General features: G+C 46.4%; 1 protein-coding gene across 2 annotated transcripts in view; it reads left to right on the plus strand.

The window, feature by feature from the left end:
- The window catches only part of SGCA (sarcoglycan alpha), an 86625-nt gene that overhangs the window by 38608 nt on the left and 22138 nt on the right, over nt 1–25879 (plus strand). Inside the window, exon 1 of one of the 2 annotated variants that reach the window (XM_077252545.1) lies at nt 8312–8384. The exons of the other annotated variant lie outside the window; for it this stretch is intronic. Within the exon in view, the coding sequence (XP_077108660.1) occupies nt 8354–8384 (31 nt within the window). The 5' untranslated portion in view covers nt 8312–8353. Of the gene's footprint in view, nt 1–8311; nt 8385–25879 lie in introns of those variants that run through there. 2 annotated transcript variants of the gene reach the window in all.

A 25879-nucleotide genomic window follows, 5' to 3' on the forward strand; every position in this document is an offset into this window, starting at 1 on the left:
CGGGCTCTGCTGTATATAACACTGTGCGGGCTGTGCTGTATATACCACTGTGCGGGCTCTGCTGTATATAACACTGTGCGGGCTGTGCGGTATATACCACTGTGCGGGCTGTGCTGTATATACCACTGTGCGGGCTGTGCTGTATATACCACTGTGCGGGCTCTGCTGTATATAACACTGTGCGGGCTCTGCTCTATATACCACTGTGCGGGCTCTGCTGTATATAACACTGTGCGGGCTGTGCTCTATATACCACTGTGCGGGCTGTGCTCTATATACCACTGTGCGGGCTGTGCTCTATATACCACTGTGCGGGCTGTGCTCTATATACCACTGCGGGCTGTGCTCTATATACCACTGTGCGGGCTGTGCTGTATATACCACTGTGCGGGCTCTGCTGTATATACCACTGTGCGGGCTGTGCTCTATATATCCCTGTGCGGGCTCTGCTGTATATACCACTGTGTGGGCTGTGCTGGATATACCACTGTGCGGGCTGTGCTGTATATACCACTGTGCGGGCTGTGCTGTATATACCACTGTGCGGGCTGTGCTGTATATACCACTGTGCGGGCTCTGCTGTATATACCACTGTGCGGGCTCTGCTGTATATACCACTGTGCGGGCTGTGCTCTATATACCACTGTGCGGGCTGTGCTGGATATACCACTGTGAGGGCTGTGCTGTATATACCCCCTGTGCTGGCTGTGCTGTATATACCCCTGTGCGGGCTGTGCTGTATATACCCCTGTGCGGGCTGTGCTGGATATACCCCTGTGCGGGCTGTGCTGTATATACCCCTGTGCGGGCTGTGCTGGATATACCACTGTGCGGGCTGTGCTGTATATACCACTGTGCGGGCTGTGCTGGATATACCACTGTGCGGGCTGTGCTGGATATACCACTGTGCGGGCTGTGCTGGATATACCACTGTGCGGTCTGTGCTGGATATACCACTGTGCGGTCTGTGCTGGATATACCACTGTGCGGGCTGTGCTGGCACCCAACACCATGTTGCAGTGCAGGAGATTCCTGCAACAGTCCGAGGCGTATCTAGGGGAAGCGGGGCGGGGGAAGGTGGGGGGGTTGTGGGGGCGGGGGAAGGTGGGGGGTTAGGGGTGGGGCCCCATTTGGAAGTTCGCACCGGGGCCCATAACTTTGTAGTTACGCCACTGCCGGGTAGCGTAGCCTGCGTTTTATCCCTAGACGCCCAGCGCCGGCCGGAGGACTAACTAATCCTGGCAGAGGAAAATATAGTCCTGGCTCACCTCTAGAGAAATTTCCCCGAAAGGCAGACAGAGGCCCCCACATATATTGGCGGTGATTTAAGATGAAAATGACAAACGTAGTATGAAAATAGGTTTAGCAAAATCGAGGTCCGCTTACTAGATAGCAGGAAGACAGAAAGGGTACTTTCATGGTCAGCTGAAAACCCTATCAATACACCATCCTGAAATTACTTTAAGACTCTAGTATTAACTCATAACATCAGAGTGGCAATTTCAGATCACAAGAGCTTTCCAGACACAGAAACGAAACTGCAGCTGTGAACTGGAACAAAATGCAAAAAACAAACAAGGACAAAAGTCCGACTTAGCTGGAAGTTGTCTGGTAGCAGGAACATGCACAGAAAGGCTTCTGATTACAATGTTGACCGGCATGGAAGTGACAGAGGAGCAAGGTTAAATAGCGACTCCCACATCCTGATGGGAACAGGTGAACAGAGGGGATGATGCACACAAGTTCAATTCCACCAGTGGCCACCGGGGGAGCCCAAAATCCAATTTCACAACAGTACCCCCCCCTCAAGGAGGGGGCACCGAACCCTCACCAGAACCACCAGGGCGATCAGGATGAGCCCTATGAAAGGCACGGACCAGATCGGAGGCATGAACATCAGAGGCAGTCACCCAAGAATTATCCTCCTGACCGTATCCCTTCCATTTGACCAGATACTGGAGTTTCCGTCTGGAAACACGGGAGTCCAAGATTTTTTCCACAATGTACTCCAACTCGCCCTCAACCAACACCGGAGCAGGAGGCTCAACGGAAGGCACAACCGGTACCTCATACCTGCGCAACAATGACCGATGAAAAACATTATGAATAGAAAAAGATGCAGGGAGGTCCAAACGGAAGGACACAGGGTTAAGAATCTCCAATATCTTGTACGGGCCGATGAACCGAGGCTTAAACTTAGGAGAAGAAACCCTCATAGGGACAAAACGAGAAGACAACCACACCAAGTCCCCGACACAAAGCCGAGGACCAACCCGACGCCGGCGGTTGGCAAAAAGCTGAGTCTTCTCCTGGGACAACTTCAAATTGTCCACCACCTGCCCCCAAATCTGATGCAACCTCTCCACCACAGCATCCACTCCAGGACAATCCGAAGATTCCACCTGACCGGAGGAAAATCGAGGATGAAACCCCGAATTACAGAAAAAAGGAGACACCAAGGTGGCAGAGCTGGCCCGATTATTGAGGGCAAACTCCGCTAAAGGCAAAAAAGCAACCCAATCATCCTGATCTGCAGACACAAAACACCTCAAATATGTCTCCAAAGTCTGATTCGTCCGCTCGGTCTGGCCATTAGTCTGAGGATGGAAAGCAGACGAGAAAGACAAATCTATGCCCATCCTAGCACAGAATGCCTGCCAAAATCTAGACACGAATTGGGTTCCTCTGTCAGAAACGATATTCTCCGGAATACCATGCAAACGAACCACATTTTGAAAAAACAGAGGAACCAACTCGGAAGAAGAAGGCAACTTAGGCAGGGGAACCAAATGGACCATCTTAGAGAAACGGTCACACACCACCCAGATGACAGACATCTTCTGAGAAACAGGAAGATCCGAAATAAAATCCATCGAGATGTGCGTCCAAGGCCTCTTCGGGATAGGCAAGGGCAACAACAATCCACTAGCCCGAGAACAACAAGGCTTGGCCCGAGCACAAACGTCACAAGACTGCACAAAGCCTCGTACATCTCGTGACAGGGAAGGCCACCAGAAGGACCTTGCCACCAAATCCCTGGTACCAAAGATTCCAGGATGACCTGCCAACGCAGAAGAATGAACCTCAGAAATGACTTTACTGGTCCAATCATCAGGAACAAACAGTCTACCAGGTGGGCAACGATCAGGTCTATCCGCCTGAAAATCCTGCAAGGCCCGCCGCAGGTCTGGAGAAACGGCAGACAATATCACTCCATCCTTAAGGATACCTGTAGGTTCAGAATTACCAGGGGAGTCAGGCTCAAAACTCCTAGAAAGGGCATCCGCCTTAACATTCTTAGAACCCGGTAGGTATGACACCACAAAATTAAACCGAGAGAAAAACAACGACCAGCGCGCCTGTCTAGGATTCAGGCGTCTGGCGGACTCAAGATAAATTAAATTTTTGTGGTCGGTCAATACCACCACCTGATGTCTAGCCCCCTCAAGCCAATGACGCCACTCCTCAAAAGCCCACTTCATGGCCAAAAGCTCCCGATTCCCAATATCATAATTCCGCTCGGCGGGCGAAAATTTACGAGAAAAAAAAGCACAAGGTTTCATCACGGAGCAGTCGGAACTTCTTTGCGACAAAACCGCCCCAGCTCCGATTTCAGAAGCGTCGACCTCAACCTGAAAAGGAAGAGCAACATCAGGCTGACGCAACACAGGGGCGGAAGAAAAGCGGCGCTTAAGCTCCCGAAAGGCCTCCACAGCAGCAGGGGACCAATCAGCAACATCAGCACCCTTCTTAGTCAAATCAGTCAATGGTTTAACAACATCAGAAAAACCAGCAATAAATCGACGATAAAAGTTAGCAAAGCCCAAAAATTTCTGAAGACTCTTAAGAGAAGAGGGTTGCGTCCAATCACAAATAGCCCGAACCTTGACAGGATCCATCTCGATGGAAGAGGGGGAAAAAATGTATCCCAAGAAGGAAATCTTTTGAACCCCAAAAACGCACTTAGAACCCTTCACACACAAGGAATTAGACCGCAAAACCTGAAAAACCCTCCTGACCTGCTGGACATGAGAGTCCCAGTCATCCGAAAAAATCAGAATATCATCCAGATACACGATCATAAATTTATCCAAATAATCACGGAAAATGTCATGCATAAAGGACTGAAAGACTGAAGGGGCATTTGAAAGGCCAAAAGGCATCACCAAATACTCAAAGTGGCCCTCGGGCGTATTAAATGCGGTTTTCCACTCATCCCCCTGCTTAATTCGCACCAAATTATACGCCCCACGGAGATCTATCTTAGAGAACCACTTGGCCCCCTTTATGCGAGCAAACAAATCAGTCAGCAGTGGCAACGGATATTGATATTTAACCGTGATTTTATTCAAAAGCCGATAATCAATACACGGCCTCAAAGAGCCATCTTTCTTAGACACAAAGAAAAAACCGGCTCCTAAGGGAGATGACGAAGGACGAATATGTCCCTTTTCCAAGGACTCCTTTATATATTCTCGCATAGCAGCATGTTCAGGCACAGACAGATTAAATTAACGACCCTTAGGGTATTTACTACCCGGAATCAAATCTATGGCACAATCGCACTCCCGGTGCGGAGGTAATGAACCAAGCTTAGGTTCTTCAAAAACGTCACGATAGTCAGACAAGAATTCAGGAATCTCAGAGGGAATAGATGACGAAATGGAAACCAAAGGTACGTCCCCATGCATCCCCTTACATCCCCAGCTTAACACAGACATAGCGTTCCAGTCGAGGACTGGGTTATGAGATTGCAGCCATGGCAATCCAAGCACCAACACATCATGTAGATTATACAGCACAAGAAAGCGAATAATCTCCTGATGATCCGGATTAATTCGCATAGTTACTTGTGTCCAGTATTGTGGTTTATTACTAGCCAATGGGGTGGAGTCAATCCCCTTCAGAGGTATAGGAGTTTCAAGAGGCTCTAAATCATACCCACAGCGTTTGGCAAAGGACCAATCCATAAGACTCAAAGCGGCGCCAGAGTCGACATAGGCATCCGCGGTAATAGATGATAAAGAACAAATCAGGGTCACAGATAGAATAAACTTAGACTGAAAAGTGCCAATTGAAACTGACTTATCAAGCTTCTTAGTACGCTTAGAGCATGCTGATATAACATGAGTTGAATCACCACAATAAAAGCACAACCCATTTTTTCGTCTAAAATTCTGCCGTTCGCTTCTGGACAGAATTCTATCACATTGCATATTCTCTGGCGTCTTCTCAGTAGACACCGCCAAATGGTGCACAGGTTTGCGCTCCCGCAGACGTCTATCGATCTGGATAGCCATTGTCATGGACTCATTCAGACCCGCAGGCACAGTGAACCCCACCATAACATCCTTAACGGCATCAGAGAGACCCTCTCTGAAATTCGCCGCCAGGGCGCACTCATTCCACTGAGTAAGCACAGACCATTTACGGAATTTTTGGCAGTATATTTCAACTTCATCTTGCCCCTGAGATAGGGACATCAAGGCTTTTTCCGCCTGAAGCTCTAAATGAGGTTCCTCATAAAGCAACCCCAAGGCCAGAAAAAACGCATCCACATTGAGCAACGCAGGATCCCCTGGAGCCAATGCAAAAGCCCAATCTTGAGGTTCGCCCCGGAGCAAGGAAATCACAATCCTGACCTGCTGAGCAGGATCTCCAGCAGAGCGAGATTTCAGGGACAAAAACAACTTGCAATTATTTTTGAAATTTTGAAAGCAAGATCTATTCCCCGAGAAAAATTCAGGCAAAGGAATTCTAGGTTCAGATATAGGAACATGAACAACAAAATCTTGTAAATTTTGAACTTTCGTGGTGAGATTATTCAAACCTGCAGCTAAACTCTGAATATCCATTTTAAACAGGTGAACACAGAGCCATTCCAGGATTAGAAGGAGAGAGAGAGAGGAAGGCTGCAATATAGGCAGACTTGCAAGTGATTCAATTGAAAGCACACTCAGAACTGAAGGAAAAAAAAAAAAAAAAAATTTTCAGCAGACTTCTTTTTTCTCTCCTTTCTCTGCCAATTAATTTAACCCTTTGATGGCCGGTCAAACTGTTATGGTTCTCAATGGCAAGAGAACATAGCCCAGCATACATAGGAACTAGCTCTTGGAAGGATGGAAACTTAAACTGACCATGAACTAAACCTGCCGCACAACTAACAGTAGCCGGGTAGCGTAGCCTGCGTTTTATCCCTAGACGCCCAGCGCCGGCCGGAGGACTAACTAATCCTGGCAGAGGAAAATATAGTCCTGGCTCACCTCTAGAGAAATTTCCCCGAAAGGCAGACAGAGGCCCCCACATATATTGGCGGTGATTTAAGATGAAAATGACAAACGTAGTATGAAAATAGGTTTAGCAAAATCGAGGTCCGCTTACTAGATAGCAGGAAGACAGAAAGGGTACTTTCATGGTCAGCTGAAAACCCTATCAATACACCATCCTGAAATTACTTTAAGACTCTAGTATTAACTCATAACATCAGAGTGGCAATTTCAGATCACAAGAGCTTTCCAGACACAGAAACGAAACTGCAGCTGTGAACTGGAACAAAATGCAAAAAACAAACAAGGACAAAAGTCCGACTTAGCTGGAAGTTGTCTGGTAGCAGGAACATGCACAGAAAGGCTTCTGATTACAATGTTGACCGGCATGGAAGTGACAGAGGAGCAAGGTTAAATAGCGACTCCCACATCCTGATGGGAACAGGTGAACAGAGGGGATGATGCACACAAGTTCAATTCCACCAGTGGCCACCGGGGGAGCCCAAAATCCAATTTCACAACAGGGGACTATGAGGAGCTGGCCACAGCCTAAAGACTATTGGACCAATGGATATAGAGAAGAGCCGACGGCTCTAAAGGATGCAGACTTTTTCCAGCACGGCTCACTGGTTATGTCAATCCTGTTGTTGTGTTTTATTTGAGATTTTCTTGCTCGTCAGTTTAAGGTGAGTAAATCTCTCGTGGAATGTGTTCAGTTTTAGGAATCAATGTTTCCATTCAAGAACTGTAAGCAGAGGAAGACGTGCGGGATGGATCTTATGCATACATAAGGCCAGACACAATATTGGTAACGGTAAAGTAAAAGCTATCGTTCCATTACTCATATCAGTGTCTCGGGGCCTCAATTAAGCCATTGTTATACCAGTTACTAGTCCCATTGTGTGGATGGGGATAGTAGACCCAGTGGAGCTGTCAACACTGGGGGTCTCACATGCAGTCCCAGGTGATGGGACTTGACCACATAAAAATACGTCCACCAATGCACAGTTTGGTTTGTGGGTGGGGTGTCCCAAAGGCAGAGCTCAATTCTAGAGGGGTGGTTTGGGGTATTTAGGACAATGATAAAGAAATGGAGGGTTGTTGCTGGCTGGAGATGGAAAAAAGAAAGAAAAAATAAGGCAGCACTCCTTTTCTTCAAGTGAAAATCTGTGTTTTAATTCAGACCCACATGGCAGGCGACGTTTCGGCTCTGGATGAGCCTTTCTCAAGCCTGGCTGGAGATGGATACATGAGATACAGTTGTGGTATCTGTCGTCTGGATTTGAGGAATTATCCTAAGGACTGTTGTTGCTGGCTGGAGCTGGATACACATGCTATGTTCCTGGTATCTGTTATCTGGATTTGAGCAACGACATTGATGTCGTCATCTGGAGCTGGATACACGTGCTATGGTTGTGGTATCTGTCGTCTGGATTTGAGGAACTATCCTAATGACTGTTGATGCTGACTGGAGCTGGAGGAGGATTGAGTGTGACTACAAACTATTGTTGCGGGCGATACTAAAGCTGTGGGTCAACCAAAAGTTGGGAGAAAGTAGGTATCGCCTGTACGGGGGCAGTAGAACTACCAGCCCAGGGGTGGAGATGTTGTGGACTGGGGGAAATGCATTTTGGCCATCTACCTGGAATTGCTGGAAGACCATGGACATAAGGAATAAAAAATTGTTGCATTGTTAACCTGCCTAGGTGATTATTACTACAACCCTCAACCTCAGATCTTTAGAGGGACCATGTAATACTTTTTCTCAACTGCGGTAGTGCTATAGGGAAACTGAACTCTAATTGTCAGTTTCGCCTGTAAAGTACAAGGAGACATCAGGATACCCTATGATTGTTTGACATACAACCAGTTTAATGACACTCTAGTTAGTGTGTAAACTAATGTTACTTTGGTATTTCCCCCGTTTTTCTTGGTGAGGATATCCTCTGTGTTGAGTGCATTTTTTGTGGTCAGGCGCAGACATGCCAATGTCCATGTGTCACCTCACCAGCGCTTCTGTCTCTCCTCCCCTTCCAGCTGACATTGTCACTCTTCTACTATAAGTCCCCTCCACTGTCAGAGCAGATATGGCATCTTGGAGTGTGGCTCGTCTGACAGGCATGTCCTCGCTGTGTTGTGTGTTATGTGTGTGGTGTATTTTACCTTTTTATTTGGGTTTTACTTTCCGCTTTCTACTTACATCAGGTTTCCTTTGATTTTCCCATCACCTTCTTTACATTACTTTCAAACTTCTTATGCCTTTTATTGCCTGTTATCCCTATTATCCCCTAGTGCAACTCGGTTTATCCCGACGCCTACAGTTTTTCTTCTTTCTTCCTGGTATAACCCTGAGTCTCAGATGTGACAGCTCTACTCTATATATATCTGTGGGATATAAATAAATTGTCTCATGTGTGGGTGAAACAGAGTATTTATAAGTGTCCTAAAGAGCTTATTTATGGACCAGCTTCATTATAAATCTGCGCAGTCCATTGAGCAGCAAATCATGCAGCTAAAAGCGGGAAGAGCAATATATCAGTGTATATACCATGTACTTTCTTATCTATCTATCTATCTATCTATCTATCTATCTATCTATCTATCTATCTATCTATCTATCTATCTATCTATCTATCTATCTATCTACTATTTACATTGGGGGAAATAAGTACTTGATCCCTTGCTGATTTTGTACGTTTGCCCACTGACAAAGACATGAACAGTCTATAATTTTAAGGGTAGTTTAATTTTAACACTGAAAGATAGAATATCAAAAATAAAATCCAGAAAACCACATTGTATAAATTAAATACATTTATTTGCATTTTGCAGTGAGAAATAAGTATTTGATCCCCTACTAACCATTAAGAGTTCTGGCTCCTACAGACCAGTTAGACGCTCCTAATCAACTTGTTACCTGCATTAAAGACAGCTGTCTTGCATAGTCACCTTTATAAAAGACTCCTGTCCACAGACTCAATTAATCAGTCAGACTCTAACCTCTACAACATGGGCAACACGGAAGAGCTTTAAAAGGATGTTAGGGACAAGATCATAGACCTGCACAAAGCTGGAATGGGCTACAAAACCATAAGTAATTTTTTGAGGAGAAAGATACGGAGCATCGATGAACATAATATCAAAAAATGTTTATTCCAAAAATAGTTCATACTCAAACGTGAAGTTCAATAACAATTAGCATTTATACAGTAACATATATAGGATGAATGCCTAAAACATGCTGAAACCCCCCCCATCCCCAAACCCACCAATAATGCTCCCACAATGGGAAGCATAAAGGAGCCCCCCCAATGATCACACGTAATAAAGCGCTATATGCACAAAAGGCCGCAATGGGCCTGGCCCAAAAGAAGGCACCAATCTACCAAACAAATATCCATAAATAGGACTCCATAAAATCACCACTAGGTACGGTGGTTGGTATAGGTGCAGGGCTTACCAATAACGGGGGCGAGATGGGAAGACAACCGGGAGATGGACCCCGACGCGCGTTTCACGGCAACACGGTACCGCTTCCTCACTCTGTGCCGAAAAGGACCTTGAAATAGCCCCTGACCCCGGTCACATGGTACAATCACGGTGGCGCTATCGGCGCATGCGTGCTGCGTCCGACAGGTCCTGGCCGTGCAACTCGGCGTCAAGACCAGTGCGCACGCACAGGGAGCTATACAGCGCCCAGAGCGTGCGAACGAGGCTGAAAGACGCCGATCCACACCAGGACCCAGCGGACCGCAGCGCAACACGCACGGCCACCAATGAAAAGTATGTTCAAGTCAAGGAGCAGAGAAAGTTCTATAACGTGCCAACCACCCTACCACAATCAGAGACCCGGTATATGCGTTTCTGCATTACAATATCATGAGACAGAGCACATATTAAATAAATAGTCATATCACAGTGCAACAAATCCACATTTTAAGGAGAAATTCCTCTATTCAAGAGAACAGTGTCCATTATGATAAGCAGCATGAAAAGTCACAGTTCTTCTTTGAGAATTCTTTTAAAACATCAGGTCCCCCCAGGGTTGAGGTGGCATCAATCACAAATATTAGCAGGGCCGGAAGCACATTCATAGGAAAAACCTTGGGCACCAAATCTATCCAAATTACTAATAATGCAAAAGAGAAAGAAGAAAAACATTAAAATCACATACAGAAAAATAAAAAATAAATGAAAATTAAAAGCAACATCCCGACTGAGACAAAGGGGATGAAGAGCCAAAAGGGGGGGGGGGGGGTTATTTGATGGGGAGCAGAAGGTTCATTTTACATAGAACACACCGAGAGCAATCATAGAGCATAAAGATAGCAAAACTACTCATAAATAGGAGGCAAAGCTAAGTGCTTAATTTAGGCCTTTTGGTGCCATAGTGCCAAGTTACACTATACATTTTGTTTCTTTTTGTGCTAGAAGCTTTTTATTATCCCCACCCCGAATCCCCAGATGTAAAACATCAATTCACCTCACCTTAAGAAATTTCACGTCGCATTTATGATGCGACCTAAAGTGATGGGGAATTGATTTAAGATCAGATATGTCGGACACTGTCCTGGTCGCACCAATGCCCCGCACATGCTCCCGAACTCGGGCTCTGAGTTCCCGAGTGGTTAGCCCCACATACACCATGGGGCAAGGACATGTAGCGTAATAAATTACGTTGGTTGTGCTACAGGAAATCCGTTGTCTAATATGGAATTCTTTAGTTCCATCAGTGGAGGTGAAATTAGAGCAGCGCAGGACATTGGTGCAGGCAAGACAGTGCCCGCACGGAAAACATCCCCGATTGGGACCATTAGTACCAAATGGGTTATTCGGTGTGGAGACATAATGGCTACGCACCAATAAATCGTTTAGGTTTTTACACACCTCCTAGAGGTCATCTGTGGGAATGAGCCAAGGGAAGCCGCCAGGGAGGGCTCTGTCCCAAGGACGGACCAATGTTTGATAAGGATGGAGCGCATATTGTTCCACTCATTATTATAAGTAGAAATGAAACGGATGGAACCGGCTCCATCCCCATCCGTCCGTCCACTGGGCGGATGTAATAGAGTCTCACGTGGGGTTTTTCTGGATCGGTCGTAACCATGCTTAACAAATCTCCGACTATATCCCCGGGCCAGAAAACGATTTTTCAAATCCGAGGCTTGTGCCTCGAATCTGGACTCGGAGGAACAAATTCACCGCATCCTCAGGGACTGTCCGACCGGGACGGCCCTAATTGTGGACGGGTCATGTGCCGATGAGGGGGCGAACATTGTGGTCTGGCCAGGCGAGAAATATGAGCGGGAGGCATTCCGTCAGCTTCGGGACCCCAATACTTATCTCAAGTTGTCCTTCAATCCGATGGTCACTTACTTGCGGGAGCTGGAGCGGGTCCTTGTCAGAGATTTGAGGGAGGGATTTTTCCCAAAAATGTTTTTGATGGTCAAGTCCCCCAGGACTCCAACCTTTTATTTATTACCAAAAGTCCACACGGATGCCCTCAACCCCCCGGGACGTCCAATTGTGTCCGGGATTGGGGGACTATGTGACCATGTGTGCAAATTTATAGATTTCTATCTAAAACCCCTAGTCCAAACTTTACCCTCACATGTTCGTGACACTACGCACGTCCTGGCACAGGTCGATGGCATCCTTGTGGATAGTACAACCCTTCTCATCACTGCTGACGTAGAGGGTTTGTACACCTGTATTGAACATTCTCGTGGGATTGAGGCGGTTTGCTTCTTCCTGGGGACCTCCGACCTGGACGGCCCTCTACGTGGACTAATCCTCGAGCTGTTGGACTATGTCCTTACCCACAATTTTTTTGTCTTTAAAGATGTTTTTTATTTACAGAAGCGCGGCTGTTGTGAACTATACTTCTTGGCTCCCTCTTGTGGTCACTAGTGATTTGGCACTTGGATTGTCTTTTACCAGGTTGGTACTCACCTGCTTCGTTAGGCCTGGGGTGTTGCTATTTAAACTTCCTGGATTCTCAGTCCAGTACCTGGCATCGTTGTAATCAGTTCATTTCTGTTTGCTCCTGTCTTCAGGTCCTGGTTCTTTGCAAGATAAGCTAAGTCCTGCTTTCTTATTTTTTGTTATTTTGCTTTGTTCATATTTTTGTCCAGCTTGTACAATATGTGATTCCTGATATTGCTGGAAGCTCTAGGGGGCTGATATTCTCCCCCCTCACCGTTAGTCGGTTTGGGGGTTCTTGGATATTCAGCGTGGATATTTTGCAGGGTTTTTTGCTGACCATATAAGTCATCTTACTATTTTCTGCTATTAGTCAGTGGGCCTCTCTTTGCTAAAATCTAGTTCATTCTTACGTTTGTCTTTTCTTCTTACCTCACCGTTATTATTTGTTGGGGGCTTGTATTACTTTGGGGTCTTTTCTCTGGAGGCAAGAGAGGTCTTATTTTCCCTGATAGGGTTAGTTAGTTCTCCGGCTGGCGCGAGACGTCTAGAATCAACGTAGGCACGTTCCCCGGCTGCTGTTAGTTGTTTGTGCTAGGATCAGGTATATGGTCAGCCTAGTTACCACGTCCCTATGAGCTGGTATTTATGTTTGCAGACTTTTGCTGTAATCTCTGAGATCCTTGCCATTGGGATCATAACAGTATGCCAGGCCATGAATAGTTAATGCATTGCAGAAGTGGGATTAAAAGAAAAGGAGTTCTGAGTTTGTTTTTTTTTCTCCTCTTTCTTCCTTCCCCTTTTTCTCAGAGTGGCTGTAAGCTTTGCTGCAGACATGAATGTTCAGACCTTGATTACTAGTGTGGATCAGCTTGCTGCACGAGTGCAGAGCATTCAGGATTTTGTTGTTAGCAGTCCTATGTCTGAGCCTAAGATACCTATTCCTGAGCTGTTCTCTGGAGATCGATTTAAATTTAGGAATTTTAGGAATAATTGTAAATTGTTTCTATCTTTGAAACCTCGTTCGTCTGGAGATTCAGCTCAGCAAGTTAAAATTGTTATCTCCTTTTTGCATGGCGACCCTCAGGATTGGGCTTTCTCGTTAGCGCCAGGAGATCCGGCATTGGCGGATGTCGATGCGTTTTTTCTGGCGCTCGAATTGCTTTATGAGGAGCCTAATCTTGAAATTCAGGCAGAAAAAGCTCTACTGGCTATCTCTCAGGGCCAGGATGAAGCCGAAGTGTATTGCCAAAAATTTCGGAAATGGTCCGTGCTTACTCAATGGAATGAATGTGCTCTGGCCGCAAATTTCAGAAATGGCCTTTCTGAAGCCATTAAGAATGTGATGGTGGGTTTCACAATTCCTACAAGTCTGAATGATTCTATGGCGCTGGCTATTCAGATTGATCGGCGTTTGCGGGAGCGCAAATCCGCTAATCCTCTGGCGGTGTTGTCTGAACAGACACCTGTTTAAATGCAATGTGATAGAATCCTGACTAGAACCGAATGACAAAATCATAGACGACAGAATGGGCTGTGTTTTTACTGTGGTGATTCTACACATGTTATATCAGCATGCTCTAAACGCCTAACCAAGGTTGTCAGTCCTGTCTCCATTGGTAATTTGCAGCCTAAATTTATTTTGTCTGTGACTTTAATTTGTTCATTGTCTTCCTACCCTGTTATGGCGTTTGTGGATTCAGGTGCTGCCCTGAGTCTTATGGACTTGTCGTTTGCCAAGCGCTGCGGTTTTGTCCTGGAGCCTTTAAAAATTCCTATTCCTCTCAGAGGAATTGATGCTACGCCACTGGCGGAAAATAAACTGCAGTTTTGGACACAAGTGACCATGTGCATGACTCCGGGAACATCGGGAGGTGATTCGTTTTCTTGTTCTGCATAAAATGAGTGATTTGGTCGTGTTAGGTCTGCCATGGTTACAGACCCATAATCCTGTTTTGGATTGGAAGGCTATGTCTGTGTCGAGTTGGGGTTGTCAGGGAATTCATTGCGATTCTCCGCCGGTGTCTATTGCTACTTCTACTCCTTCAGAGGTTCCTGAGTATTTGTGTGACTATCAGGATGTATTCAGTGAGTCCAGGTCCAGTGATCTTCCTCCTCATAGGGACTGTGACTGCGCTATAGATTTGATTCCTGGCAGTAAATTTCCTAAGGGACGATTATTTAATTTGTCTGTACCCGAGCATGCCGCGATGCATTCTTATGTCAAGGAGTCTTTGGAGAAGGGGCATATTCGTCCATCCTCTTCCCCTCTTGGTGCGGGATTCTTTTTTGTGGCCAAGAAGGACGGGTCTTTGAGACCTTGTATAGACTATCGGCTTCTGAATAAAATCACTGTTAAGTTTCAGTATCCTTTGTCACTATTGTCAGACTTGTTTGCTCGGATTAAGGGTGCCAAGTGGTTCACCAAGATAGATCTTCGTGGTGCGTACAACCTTGTGCGCATTAGGCAGGGAGATGAATGGAAAACTGCATTCAATACGCCCGAAGGTCATTTTGAATACTTGGTGATGCCCTTTGGGCTCTCTAATGCTCCTTCAGTGTTTCAGTCCTTTATGCATGATATCTTCCGGAAGTATCTGGATAAATTTATGATTGTTTATCTGGATGATATTCTGGTTTTCTCGGATGATTGGGATTCTCATGTAAAGCAGGTCAGGATGGTGTTTCAGGTTTTGCGTGATAATGCTTTGTTTGTGAAGGGCTCAAAGTGTCTCTTTGGAGTGCAGAAGGTTTCCTTTTTGGGTTTTATTTTCTCCCCTTCTGCTGTGGAGATGGACCCAGTCAAGGTCCGAGCTATTCATGATTGGACTCAGCCCACGTCTGTTAAGAGTCTTCAGAAGTTCTTGGGGTTTGCTAATTTCTACTGTCGCTTTATCGCTAATTTTTCTAGCGTTGTTAAACCTTTGACGGATATGACCAAGAAAGGTTCTGATGTGGCTAATTGGGCCCCTGCAGCCGTGGAGGCCTTCCAGGAGCTGAAGCGCCGGTTTACTTCGGCGCCTGTTTTGTGCCAGCCTGATGTCTCACTTCCCTTTCAGGTTGAAGTGGATGCTTCTGAGATCGGTGTTGGGGCTGTTTTGTCGCAGAGAGGCTCTGGTTGCTCTGTGATGAGACCATGTGCCTTTTTCTCTAGGAAGTTTTCGCCTGCTGAGCGGAACAATGATGTTGGTAATCGGGAGTTGTTGGCCATGAAGTGGGCATTTGAGGAGTGGCGTCATTGGCTCGAGGGTGCTAAGCATCGTGTGGTGGTCTTGACTGATCACAAAAATCTGATGTATCTCGAGTCTGCTAAGCGCCTGAATCCTAGACAGGCTCGTTGGTCATTGTTTTTCTCTCGTTTTGACTTTATGGTCTCGTACCTGCCTGGTTCGAAGAATGTTAAGGCTGATGCTCTTTCTAGGAGCTTTGTGCCTGACTCTCCTGGAGTCTCGGAGCCAGCTGGTATTCTTAAAGAGGGAGTAATCGTGTCGGCCATATCTCCTGATTTGCAACGTGTGTTGCAGAGATTTCAGGCTGGTAGACCTGACTCTTGTCCACCCGACAGACTGTTTGTTCCTGATAAATGGACCAGCAAAGTCATTTCCGAGGTTCATTCCTCGGTGTTGGCAGGGCATCCGGGAATTTTTGGTACCCGAGATTTGGTGGCTAGGTCTTTTTGGTGGCCTTCCTTGTCACGGGATGTGCGGTCATTTGTGCAGTCCTGTGGGACTTGTGCTCGGGCTAAGCCTTGTTGTTCTCGTGCTTGTGGGTTGCTTCTGCCCTTGCCCGTCCCGAAGAGGCCTTGGACACACATTTCCATGGATTTCATTTCTGATCTTCCGGTGTCTCAGGGAATGTCTGTCATCTGGGTGGTGTGTGATCGTTTTTCCAAGATGGTCCATTTGGTACCCTTGCCTAAGTTGCCTTCCTCTTCCGATCTGGTTCCTTTGTTTTTTCATAATGTGGTTCGTTTACACGGCATTCCGGAGAATATCGTGTCCGACAGAGGGTCCCAGTTTGTGTCCAGATTCTGGCGATCTTTTTGTGCTAGAATGGGCATTGATCATCTGCCTTCCATCCTCAGACTAATGGTCAAACGGAGCGAACTAATCAGACACTGGAGGCTTATTTGAGATGTTTTGTTTCTGCGGACCAGGATGATTGGGTGACCTTCTTGCCATTGGCGAAGTTTGCCCTTAATAATCGGGCTAGTTCCGCCACTTTGGTTTCGCCATTCTTCTGCAATTCTGGTTTTCATCCTCGTTTCTCCTCGGGTCATGTTGAGTCTTCTGACTGTCCTGGGGTGGATTCTGTGGTGGATAGGTTGCAGCGGATTTGGAATCATGTGGTGGACAACTTGAAGTTGTCACAGGAGAAGGCTCAGGGTTTTGTGTTGTGAATTTGGATTCTGGGCTCCCCCGGTGGCCGCTTGTGGAATTGGACTTGTCATCCTCTTTCCTGTTTCACCTGATTCCATCAGTAGTGGGTGTCGCTATTTAAGCTCATTTCTCTGGTGGTTTCTTGCCGGTCAACAATGTTATCTGATGCCTCTCAGTGCTTGTTCCTGCTTCTAGACAACTACTGATAAGTTGGACTTTTGTCCATGTTTTGTTTTGCCTATTTGTTCCAGTTCGCAGCTGAAGTTTTGTTACTGTGTCTGGAAAGCTCTCGTCGATCAGGGATTGCTACTCTGGCGTTATGAGTTAATGCCAGAGTTTAAGGTAATCTCTGGATGGTGTTTTGTTAGTATTTTTCTGCTGACCATGAAAGTATACTATCTGTCTTCTGCTATCTAGTAAGCGGACCTCAAATTTGCTAAGACTATTTTCCTGCTGCGTTTGTTGTTTCATCTGAACTCACCGTCATTATATGTGGGGGGCTACTGTCTTCTTTGGAATATTTCTCTAGAGGTGAGCCAGGTCTTATATTTCCCTCTGCTAGCTATTTAGGTCTTAGGCCAGAGCTGGGCATCTAGCGATTAATAGGAAATGCTACCTGGCTATTTCTAGTTGCGCGGCAGGCTTAGTTCATGGTCAGTATAGTTCCATCTTCCGAGAGCTTGTCCCTCTATAGGCTTGCTATGATCTCTGCCTGCAGAGATCATGACAGTTTGACCGGCCCATAAAGTGTTAAAGACCCAGGTGGAGAAAGGAGAGTTATAAGAAGTCTGCTGGAATTTTTTTTTTTTTTTTCCTCCAGTCTGCCTTGCTGCAGTCTTTTTTCTCTCTCTCCTCCTAATCTCTGTATGCTCTGTGTGCACCTGACAATAATGGATCTCCAGAGTGTAACTGCGGGTTTGAATAATCTCATCACGAAAGTACAAAATTTACAAGATTTTGTAGTACATGCTCCGGTATCTGAGCCGAGAATTCCTTTGCCGGAGTTCTTCACAGGGAATAGAGCTAGCTTCCAGAATTTCCGAAATAATTGTAAGCTTTATTTGTCCCTGAAGTCTCGTTCAGCTGGAGACCCTGCTCAGCAGGTTAGGATTGTGATTTCCTTGCTCAGGGGTGACCCTCAAGATTGGGCCTTTTCATTGCCAGCAGGGGTTCCCTTTGCCTGCAGGTCTGAATGAGTCCATGACAATGGCTATTCAGATTGATAGGCGTCTGCGGGAGCGCAAACCGATGCACCATCTGGCGGTGTCTATGGAAAAGACGCCAGAAAGTATGCAGTGTGATAGAATTCTGTCCAGGAGCGAGCGACAGAATTTTAGACGGAAGAATGGATTGTGTTTCTATTGTGGGGATTCTACTCATGTTATATCGGCATGCTCTAGGCGTACAAAGAAGCTTGATAAGTCTGTTTCCATTGGCACCATTCAGTCTAAGTTTATTTTGTCTGTAACCCTGATTTGCTCTTTGTCATCCATTGCCACGGACGCCTATGTTGACTCTGGCGCCGCTCTGAGTCTTATGGATTGGTCCTTTGCCAATCGTTGTGGTTTTGATTTAGAGCCTTTGGAGACTCTTATTCCTCTGAAGGGGATTGACTCCACCCCATTGGCTAATAATAAACCACAATACTGGACACAAGTAACCATGCGTATCAATCCGGATCACCAGGAGATTATTCGTTTCCTGGTGCTGTATAATTTACATGACGATTTGGTACTGGGATTGCCATGGTTGCAGTCTCACAACCCAGTCTTGGACTGGAGAGCTATGTCTGTGTTGAGCTGGGGATGTAAGGGTATTCATGGGGACGTACCTTTGGTTTCTATTTCGTCGTCCATTCCCTCTGAAGTCCCTGAGTTCCTCTCTGATTATCAAGACGTCTTTGACGAACCCAAGCTTGGGTCGTTACCTCCGCACCGTGAGTGCGATTGTGCCATAGATTTGATACCGGGTTGTAAATATCCAAAGGGTCGTTTGTTTAATTTGTCTGTGCCGGAACATGCTGCTATGCGGGAATATATAAAGGAGTCTTTGGAAAAGGGACATATTCGTCCATCTTCTTCTCCCTTGGGAGCTGGGTTTTTCTTTGTCTCAAAAAAAGACGGCTCTTTGAGACCATGTATTGATTATCGGCTTCTGAATAAGATCACTGTTAAGTATCAATACCCATTGCCATTGCTTACTGATTTGTTTGCTCGTATAGAGGGTGCTAAGTGGTTCTCTAAAATTGATCTTCGTGGGGCGTATAATTTGGTGCGGATCAGGCAGGGGGATGAGTGGAAGACCGCATTTAATACGCCCGAGGGCCACTTTGAGTATTTGGTCATGCCTTTTGGTCTTTCTAATGCCCCTTCAGTTTTCCAGTCTTTTATGCATGATATTTTCCGCGATTTTCTGGATAGATTTATGATAATATATCTGGATGATATTCTGATTTTTTCTGATGACTGGGACTCTCATGTCCAGCAGGTCAGGAGAGTTTTTCAGGTTCTGCGGTCTAATTCTTTATGTGTGAAGGGGTCTAAGTGCGTTTTTGGGGTCCAGAAAATTTCCTTTTTGGGGTATATTTTTTCTCCCTCTTCCATTGAGATGGATCCCGTCAAGGTGCAAGCTATTTGTGACTGGACTCAGCCCTCCTCTCTTAAGGGTCTTCAGAGATTTTTGGGCTTTGCCAACTTTTACCGCCGATTTATTGCTGGTTTTTCGGATGTCGTTAAACCACTGACTGATTTGACCAGACAAGGCGCTGATGTTGCTAATTGGTCCCCTCATGCTGTAGAGGCCTTTCAGGAGCTTAAGCGCCGTTTTGCCTCTGCCCCTGTGTTGCGTCAGCCTGATGTGAATCTGCCTTTTCAGGTTGAGGTTGACGCTTCGGAGATCGGAGCTGGGGCAGTGTTGTCGCAGAAAGGTTCCGACTGCTCCGTCATTAGGCCTTGTGCCTTCTTTTCTCGCAAATTTTCGCCCGCAGAGCGGAATTATGATGTTGGGAATCGGGAGCTTTTGGCCATGAAGTGGGCGTTTGAGGAGTGGCGCCATTGGCTCGAGGGGGCTAGGCATCAGGTGGTGGTATTGACTGACCACAAAAATTTGATTTATCTTGAGACTGCCAGACGCCTGAATCCTAGACAGGCGCGCTGGTCTTTATTTTTTTCTCGCTTTAATTTTGTGGTGTCATACCTACCGGGTTCTAAGAATGTTAAGGCAGATGCCCTTTCTAGGAGTTTTGACCCGGACTCTCCTGGTAATTCTGAACCCACAGGTATCCTTAGGGAGGGAGTAATTTTGTCGGCCGTTTCTCCTGATCTGCGGCGGTCCTTGCAAGAGTTTCAGGCGGATAGACCGGATCGTTGTCCGCCTGATAGACTGTTTGTTCCGGATGATTGGACCAGCAGAGTCATCTCTGAGGTACATTCTTCTGCATTGGCAGGTCATCCCGGAATTTTTGGTACCAGGGATTTGGTGGCAAGATCCTTCTGGTGGCCTTCTCTGTCACGAGATGTGCGAGTCTTTGTGCAGTCATGTGACGTTTGTGCTCGGGCCAAGTCTTGTAGTTCTCGGGCTAGCGGACTGCTGTTGCCCTTGCCTATTCCTAAGAGGCCTTGGACACACATCTCGATGGATTTTATTTCAGATCTGCCTGTTTCCCAGAAGATGTCTGTCATCTGGGTGGTCTGTGACCGTTTCTCTAAAATGGTCCATTTGGTTCCTCTGCCCAAGTTGCCTTCTTCTTCTGAGTTGGTTCCTCTGTTTTTTCAGAATGTTGTCCGATTGCACGGTATTCCTGAGAATATTGTTTCTGACAGAGGTACCCAATTTGTGTCTAGATTTTGGCGGGCATTCTGTGCTAGGATGGGCATAGATTTGTCTTTTTCATCTGCTTTTCACCCTCAGACTAATGGCCAGACCGAGCGGACTAATCAGACCCTTGAGACATATCTGAGGTGTTTTGTCTCTGCTGACCAGGATGATTGGGTTGCTTTTTTGCCATTGGCAGAGTTCGCCCTCAATAATCGGGCCAGTTCTTCCACCTTGGTGTCCCCGTTTTTCTGTAATTCGGGGTTTCACCCTCGATTTTCCTCCGGTCAGGTGGAATCCTCGGATTGTCCTGGAGTGGATGCGGTGGTGGAGAGATTGCATCACATCTGGGGGCAGGTTATGGACAATTTGAAGTTGTCACAGGAGAAGACTCAGCGTTTTGCCAACCGTCATCGTCATGTTGGTTCTCGGCTTTGTGTTGGAGATTTAGTGTGGCTGTCTTCTCGTTTTGTCCCTATGAGGGTCTCTTCTCCTAAGTTTAAACCTCGGTTCATCGGCCCTTATAGAATATTGGAGATTCTTAATCCTGTTTCTTTCCGTTTGGACCTCCCTGCGTCCTTTTCCATTCATAACGTTTTTCATCGGTCGTTATTGCGCAGGTATGAGGTACCTGTTGTACCTTCTGTTGAGCCTCCTGCTCCGGTGTTGGTTGAGGGTGAGTTGGAGTACGTTGTGGAGAAAATTTTGGACTCTCGTGTTTCCAGACGGAAACTCCAGTATCTGGTCAACTGGAAGGGTTACGGCCAGGAGGATAATTCTTGGGTCAATGCATCTGATGTTCATGCTTCTGATCTTGTTCGTGCCTTCCATAGGGCTCATCCTGGTCGCCCTGGTGGATCTGGTGAGGGTTCGGTGCCCCCTCCTTGAGGGGGGGGTACTGTTGTGAATTTGGATTCTGGGCTCCCCCGGTGGCCGCTTGTGGAATTGGACTTGTCATCCTCTTTCCTGTTTCACCTGATTCCATCAGTAGTGGGTGTCGCTATTTAAGCTCATTTCTCTGGTGGTTTCTTGCCGGTCAACAATGTTATCTGATGCCTCTCAGTGCTTGTTCCTGCTTCTAGACAACTACTGATAAGTTGGACTTTTGTCCATGTTTTGTTTTGCCTATTTGTTCCAGTTCGCAGCTGAAGTTTTGTTACTGTGTCTGGAAAGCTCTCGTCGATCAGGGATTGCTACTCTGGCGTTATGAGTTAATGCCAGAGTTTAAGGTAATCTCTGGATGGTGTTTTGTTAGTATTTTTCTGCTGACCATGAAAGTATACTATCTGTCTTCTGCTATCTAGTAAGCGGACCTCAAATTTGCTAAGACTATTTTCCTGCTGCGTTTGTTGTTTCATCTGAACTCACCGTCATTACATGTGGGGGGCTACTGTCTTCTTTGGAATATTTCTCTAGAGGTGAGCCAGGTCTTATATTTCCCTCTGCTAGCTATTTAGGTCTTAGGCCAGAGCTGGGCATCTAGCGATTAATAGGAAATGCTACCTGGCTATTTCTAGTTGCGCGGCAGGCTTAGTTCATGGTCAGTATAGTTCCATCTTCCGAGAGCTTGTCCCTCTATAGGCTTGCTATGATCTCTGCCTGCAGAGATCATGACAGTTTTGCCAACCGCCGCCGCGGTGTGGGCCCCCGACTTCGTGTTGGGGATTTGGTTTGGTTGTCTTCTCGGTATGTCCCTCTGAAGGTTTCCTCTCCTAAGTTTAAGCCTCGCTTTATTGGTCCTTATAAAATTTTGGAAGTTCTTAACCCGGTTTCTTTTCGTTTGGATCTTCCGGTGTCGTTTGCCATTCACAACGTGTTCCATAGGTCTTTGTTGCGGCGGTACGTTGTGCCTGTGGTTCCTGCTGTTGAGCCTCCTGCTCCGGTGTTGGTTGAGGGCGAGTTGGAGTACGTGGCAGAGAAGATCTTGGATTCTCGTCTCTCTAGACGGAGGCTTCAGTATTTGGTCAAATGGAAGGGCTATGGTCAGGAGGATAATTCCTGGGTGGCCGCCTCTGATGTTCATGCGGCCGATTTGGTTCGTGCCTTCCACGCTGCTCATCCTGGTCACCCTGGTGGTCTTGGTGAGGGTTCGGTGACCCCTCCTTAAAGGGGGGGTACTGTTGTGAACTATACTTCTTGGCTCCCTCTTGTGGTCACTAGTGATTTGGCACTTGGATTGTCTTTTACCAGGTTGGTACTCACCTGCTTCGTTAGGCCTGGGGTGTTGCTATTTAAACTTCCTGGATTCTCAGTCCAGTGCCTGGCATCGTTGTAATCAGTTCATTTCTGTTTGCTCCTGTCTTCAGGTCCTGGTTCTTTGCAAGATAAGCTAAGTCCTGCTTTCTTATTTTTTGTTATTTTGCTTTGTTCATATTTTTGTCCAGCTTGTACAATATGTGATTCCTGATATTGCTGGAAGCTCTAGGGGGCTGATATTCTCCCCCCTCACCGTTAGTCGGTTTGGGGGTTCTTGGATATTCAGCGTGGATATTTTGCAGGGTTTTTTGCTGACCATATAAGTCATCTTACTATTTTCTGCTATTAGTCAGTGGGCCTCTCTTTGCTAAAATCTAGTTCATTCTTACGTTTGTCTTTTCTTCTTACCTCACCGTTATTATTTGTTGGGGACTTGTATTACTTTGGGGTCTTTTCTCTGGAGGCAAGAGAGGTCTTATTTTCCCTGATAGGGTTAGTTAGTTCTCCGGCTGGCGCGAGACGTCTAGAATCAACATAGGCACGTTCCCCCGCTGCTGTTAGTTGTTTGTGCTAGGATCAGGTATATGGTCAGCCTAGTTACCACGTCCCTATGAGCTGGTATTTATGTTTGCAGACTTTTGCTGTAATCTCTGAGATCCTTGCCATTGGGATCATAACACGCGGCACAGCCAAGGGCGTGGCCTGCGCGCCCTAGTACGCCAATCTTTTCCTGGGTCACTGGGAGAGATTCCTTTTTGGCGACGAGGGCCCGCCGGCCGCCTCCCATGTGCTGTGCTGGTATCGCTTCATTGATGACATTCTTTTTTTGTGGGATGGGACCGTCCACCAGCTCGAGGATTTTATGGGCACATTGAATGACAAAACTTCTAATATCAGACTCACATATACTTATAGTGATGTCACGGTCGATTTCCTGGACATCCGCCTGGAGGTCGATACTCATCGACGTATCCAGGTGGATGTCTTCAGGAAGTCTACCTCAGTCAACTCATTATTACATGCCTCATTGGCACATGACCTGTCCACAATTAGGGCCGTCCCGGTCGGACAGTTCCTGAGGATGCAGCGAATTTGTTCCTCCGAGTCCAGATTCGAGGCACAAGTCTCGGATTTGAAAAATCGTTTTCTGGCCCGGGGATATAGTCGGAGATCTGTTAAGCATGGTTACGACTGAGCCAGAAAAACCCCACGTGAGACTCTATTACATCCGCCCAGTGGACGGACGGATGGGGATGGAGCCGGTTCCATCCGTTTCATTTCTACTTATCATGAGTGGAACAATATGCGCTCCATCCTTATCAAACATTGGTCCATCCTTGGGAAAGAGCCCTCCCTGGCAGCTTCCCTAGGTTCATTCCCACAGATGACCTCTAGGAGGTGTAAAAACCTAAATGATTTATTGGTGCGTAGCCATTATGTCCCCACCTCGAACAACCCATTTGGTACTAATGGTCCCAATCGGAGATGTTTTCCGTGCGGGCACTGTCTTGCCTGCACCAATGTCCTGCGCTGCTCTAGTTTCACCTCCACTGATAGAACTAAAGAATTCCATATTAGACAACGGATTTCCTGTAGCACAACCAACGTAATTTATTACGCTACATGTCCTTGCCCCATGGTGTATGTGGGGCAAACCATTTGGGATCTCAGAGTCCGAGTTCGGGAGCATGTGCGGGACATTGGTGCGGCCAGGACAGTGTCCGACATATCCGATCTTAAATCAATTCCCCGTCACTTTAGGTCGCATCATAAATGCGACACAAAATTTCTTAAGGTGAGGGGAATTGATGTTTTACATCTGGGGATTCGGGGTGGGGATAATAAAAAGCTTCGAGCACAAAAAGAAACAAAATGGATAGTGCAACTTGGCACTATGGCACCAAATGGCCTAAATTAAGCACTTAGTTTTGCCTGCTATTTATGAGTAGTTTTGCTATCTTTATGCTCTATGATTGCTCTCGGTGTGTTCTATGTAAAATGAACCTTCTGCTCCCCATCAAATAACCCCCCCCCCCCCTTTGGTTCTTCATGCCCGTTGTCTCAGTCGGGATGTTGCTTTTAATTTTTATTTATTTTTTATTTTTCTGTATGTGATTTTAATGTTTTTCTTCTTTCTCTTTTGCATTATTAGTAATTTGGATAGATTTGGTGCCCAAGGTTTCTCCTATGAATGTGCTTCCGGCCCTGCTAATATTTGTGATTGATGCCACCTCAACCCTGGGAGGACCTGATGTTTTAAAAAAATTCTCAAAGAAGAACTGCAACTTTTCATGCTGCTTATCAAAATGGACACTGTTCTCTTGAATGGAGGAATTTCTCCTTAAAATGTGGATTTGTTGCACTGTGATATGACTATTTAATTTGTGCTCTGTCTCATGATATTGTAATGCAGAAACGCATATACCGGGTCTCTGATTTGTGGTGGGGTGGTTGGCACGTTATAGAACTTTCTCTGCTCCTTGACTTGAACATACTTTTCATTGGCGGCCGTGCGTGTCGCGCTGCGGTCTGCTGGGTCCTGGTGTGGATCGACGTCTTTCGGCCTCGTTCGCTCCCCGCGTGTATAGCTCCCCGCGCGTGCGCACAGGTCTTGACGCCGAGTTCCACGGCCAGGACCTGTCGGACGCAGCGCGCATGCGCCGATAGCGCCACCGTGATTGGCCGCCGAGTACCATGTGACCGGGGTCAGGGGCTATTTCAAGGTCCTTTTCGGCACAAAGTGATTATCCCCTTGAGGAAGCGGTACCGTGTTGCCTCGAAACGCGCGACGGGGTCCATCTCCCGGCTGTCTCCCCATCTCGCCCCCGTTATTGGTAAGCCCTGCACCTATACCAACCACCGTACCTAGTGGTGATTTTATGGAGTCCTATTTATGGATATTTGTTTGGTAGATTGGTGCCTTCTTTTGGGCCAGGCCCATTGCGGCCTTTTGTGCATATAGCGCTTTATTACGTGTGATCATTGGGGGGGCTCCTTTATGCTTCCCATTGTGGGAGCATTATTGGTGGGTTTGGGGATGGGGGGGTTTCAGCATGTTTTAGGCATTCATCCTATATATGTTACTGTATAAATGCTAATTGTTATTGAACTTCACGTTTGAGTATGAACTATATTTGGAATAAACATTTTTTGATATTATGTTCATCGATGCTCCGTATCTTTCTCCTCAAAAAATTATGGTATTTTTGTAGCTGATTCAGTGAGTCCGAGGGTGGTTGGCAGAATTTTGGCCAGACCTCGTTTCTCACAATATGTATTTGGGATCTTTTATATCAAAACCAT

Source organism: Ranitomeya variabilis, chromosome 4, assembly GCF_051348905.1.
Source record: "Ranitomeya variabilis isolate aRanVar5 chromosome 4, aRanVar5.hap1, whole genome shotgun sequence".
NCBI lineage: Eukaryota > Metazoa > Chordata > Amphibia > Anura > Dendrobatidae > Ranitomeya > Ranitomeya variabilis.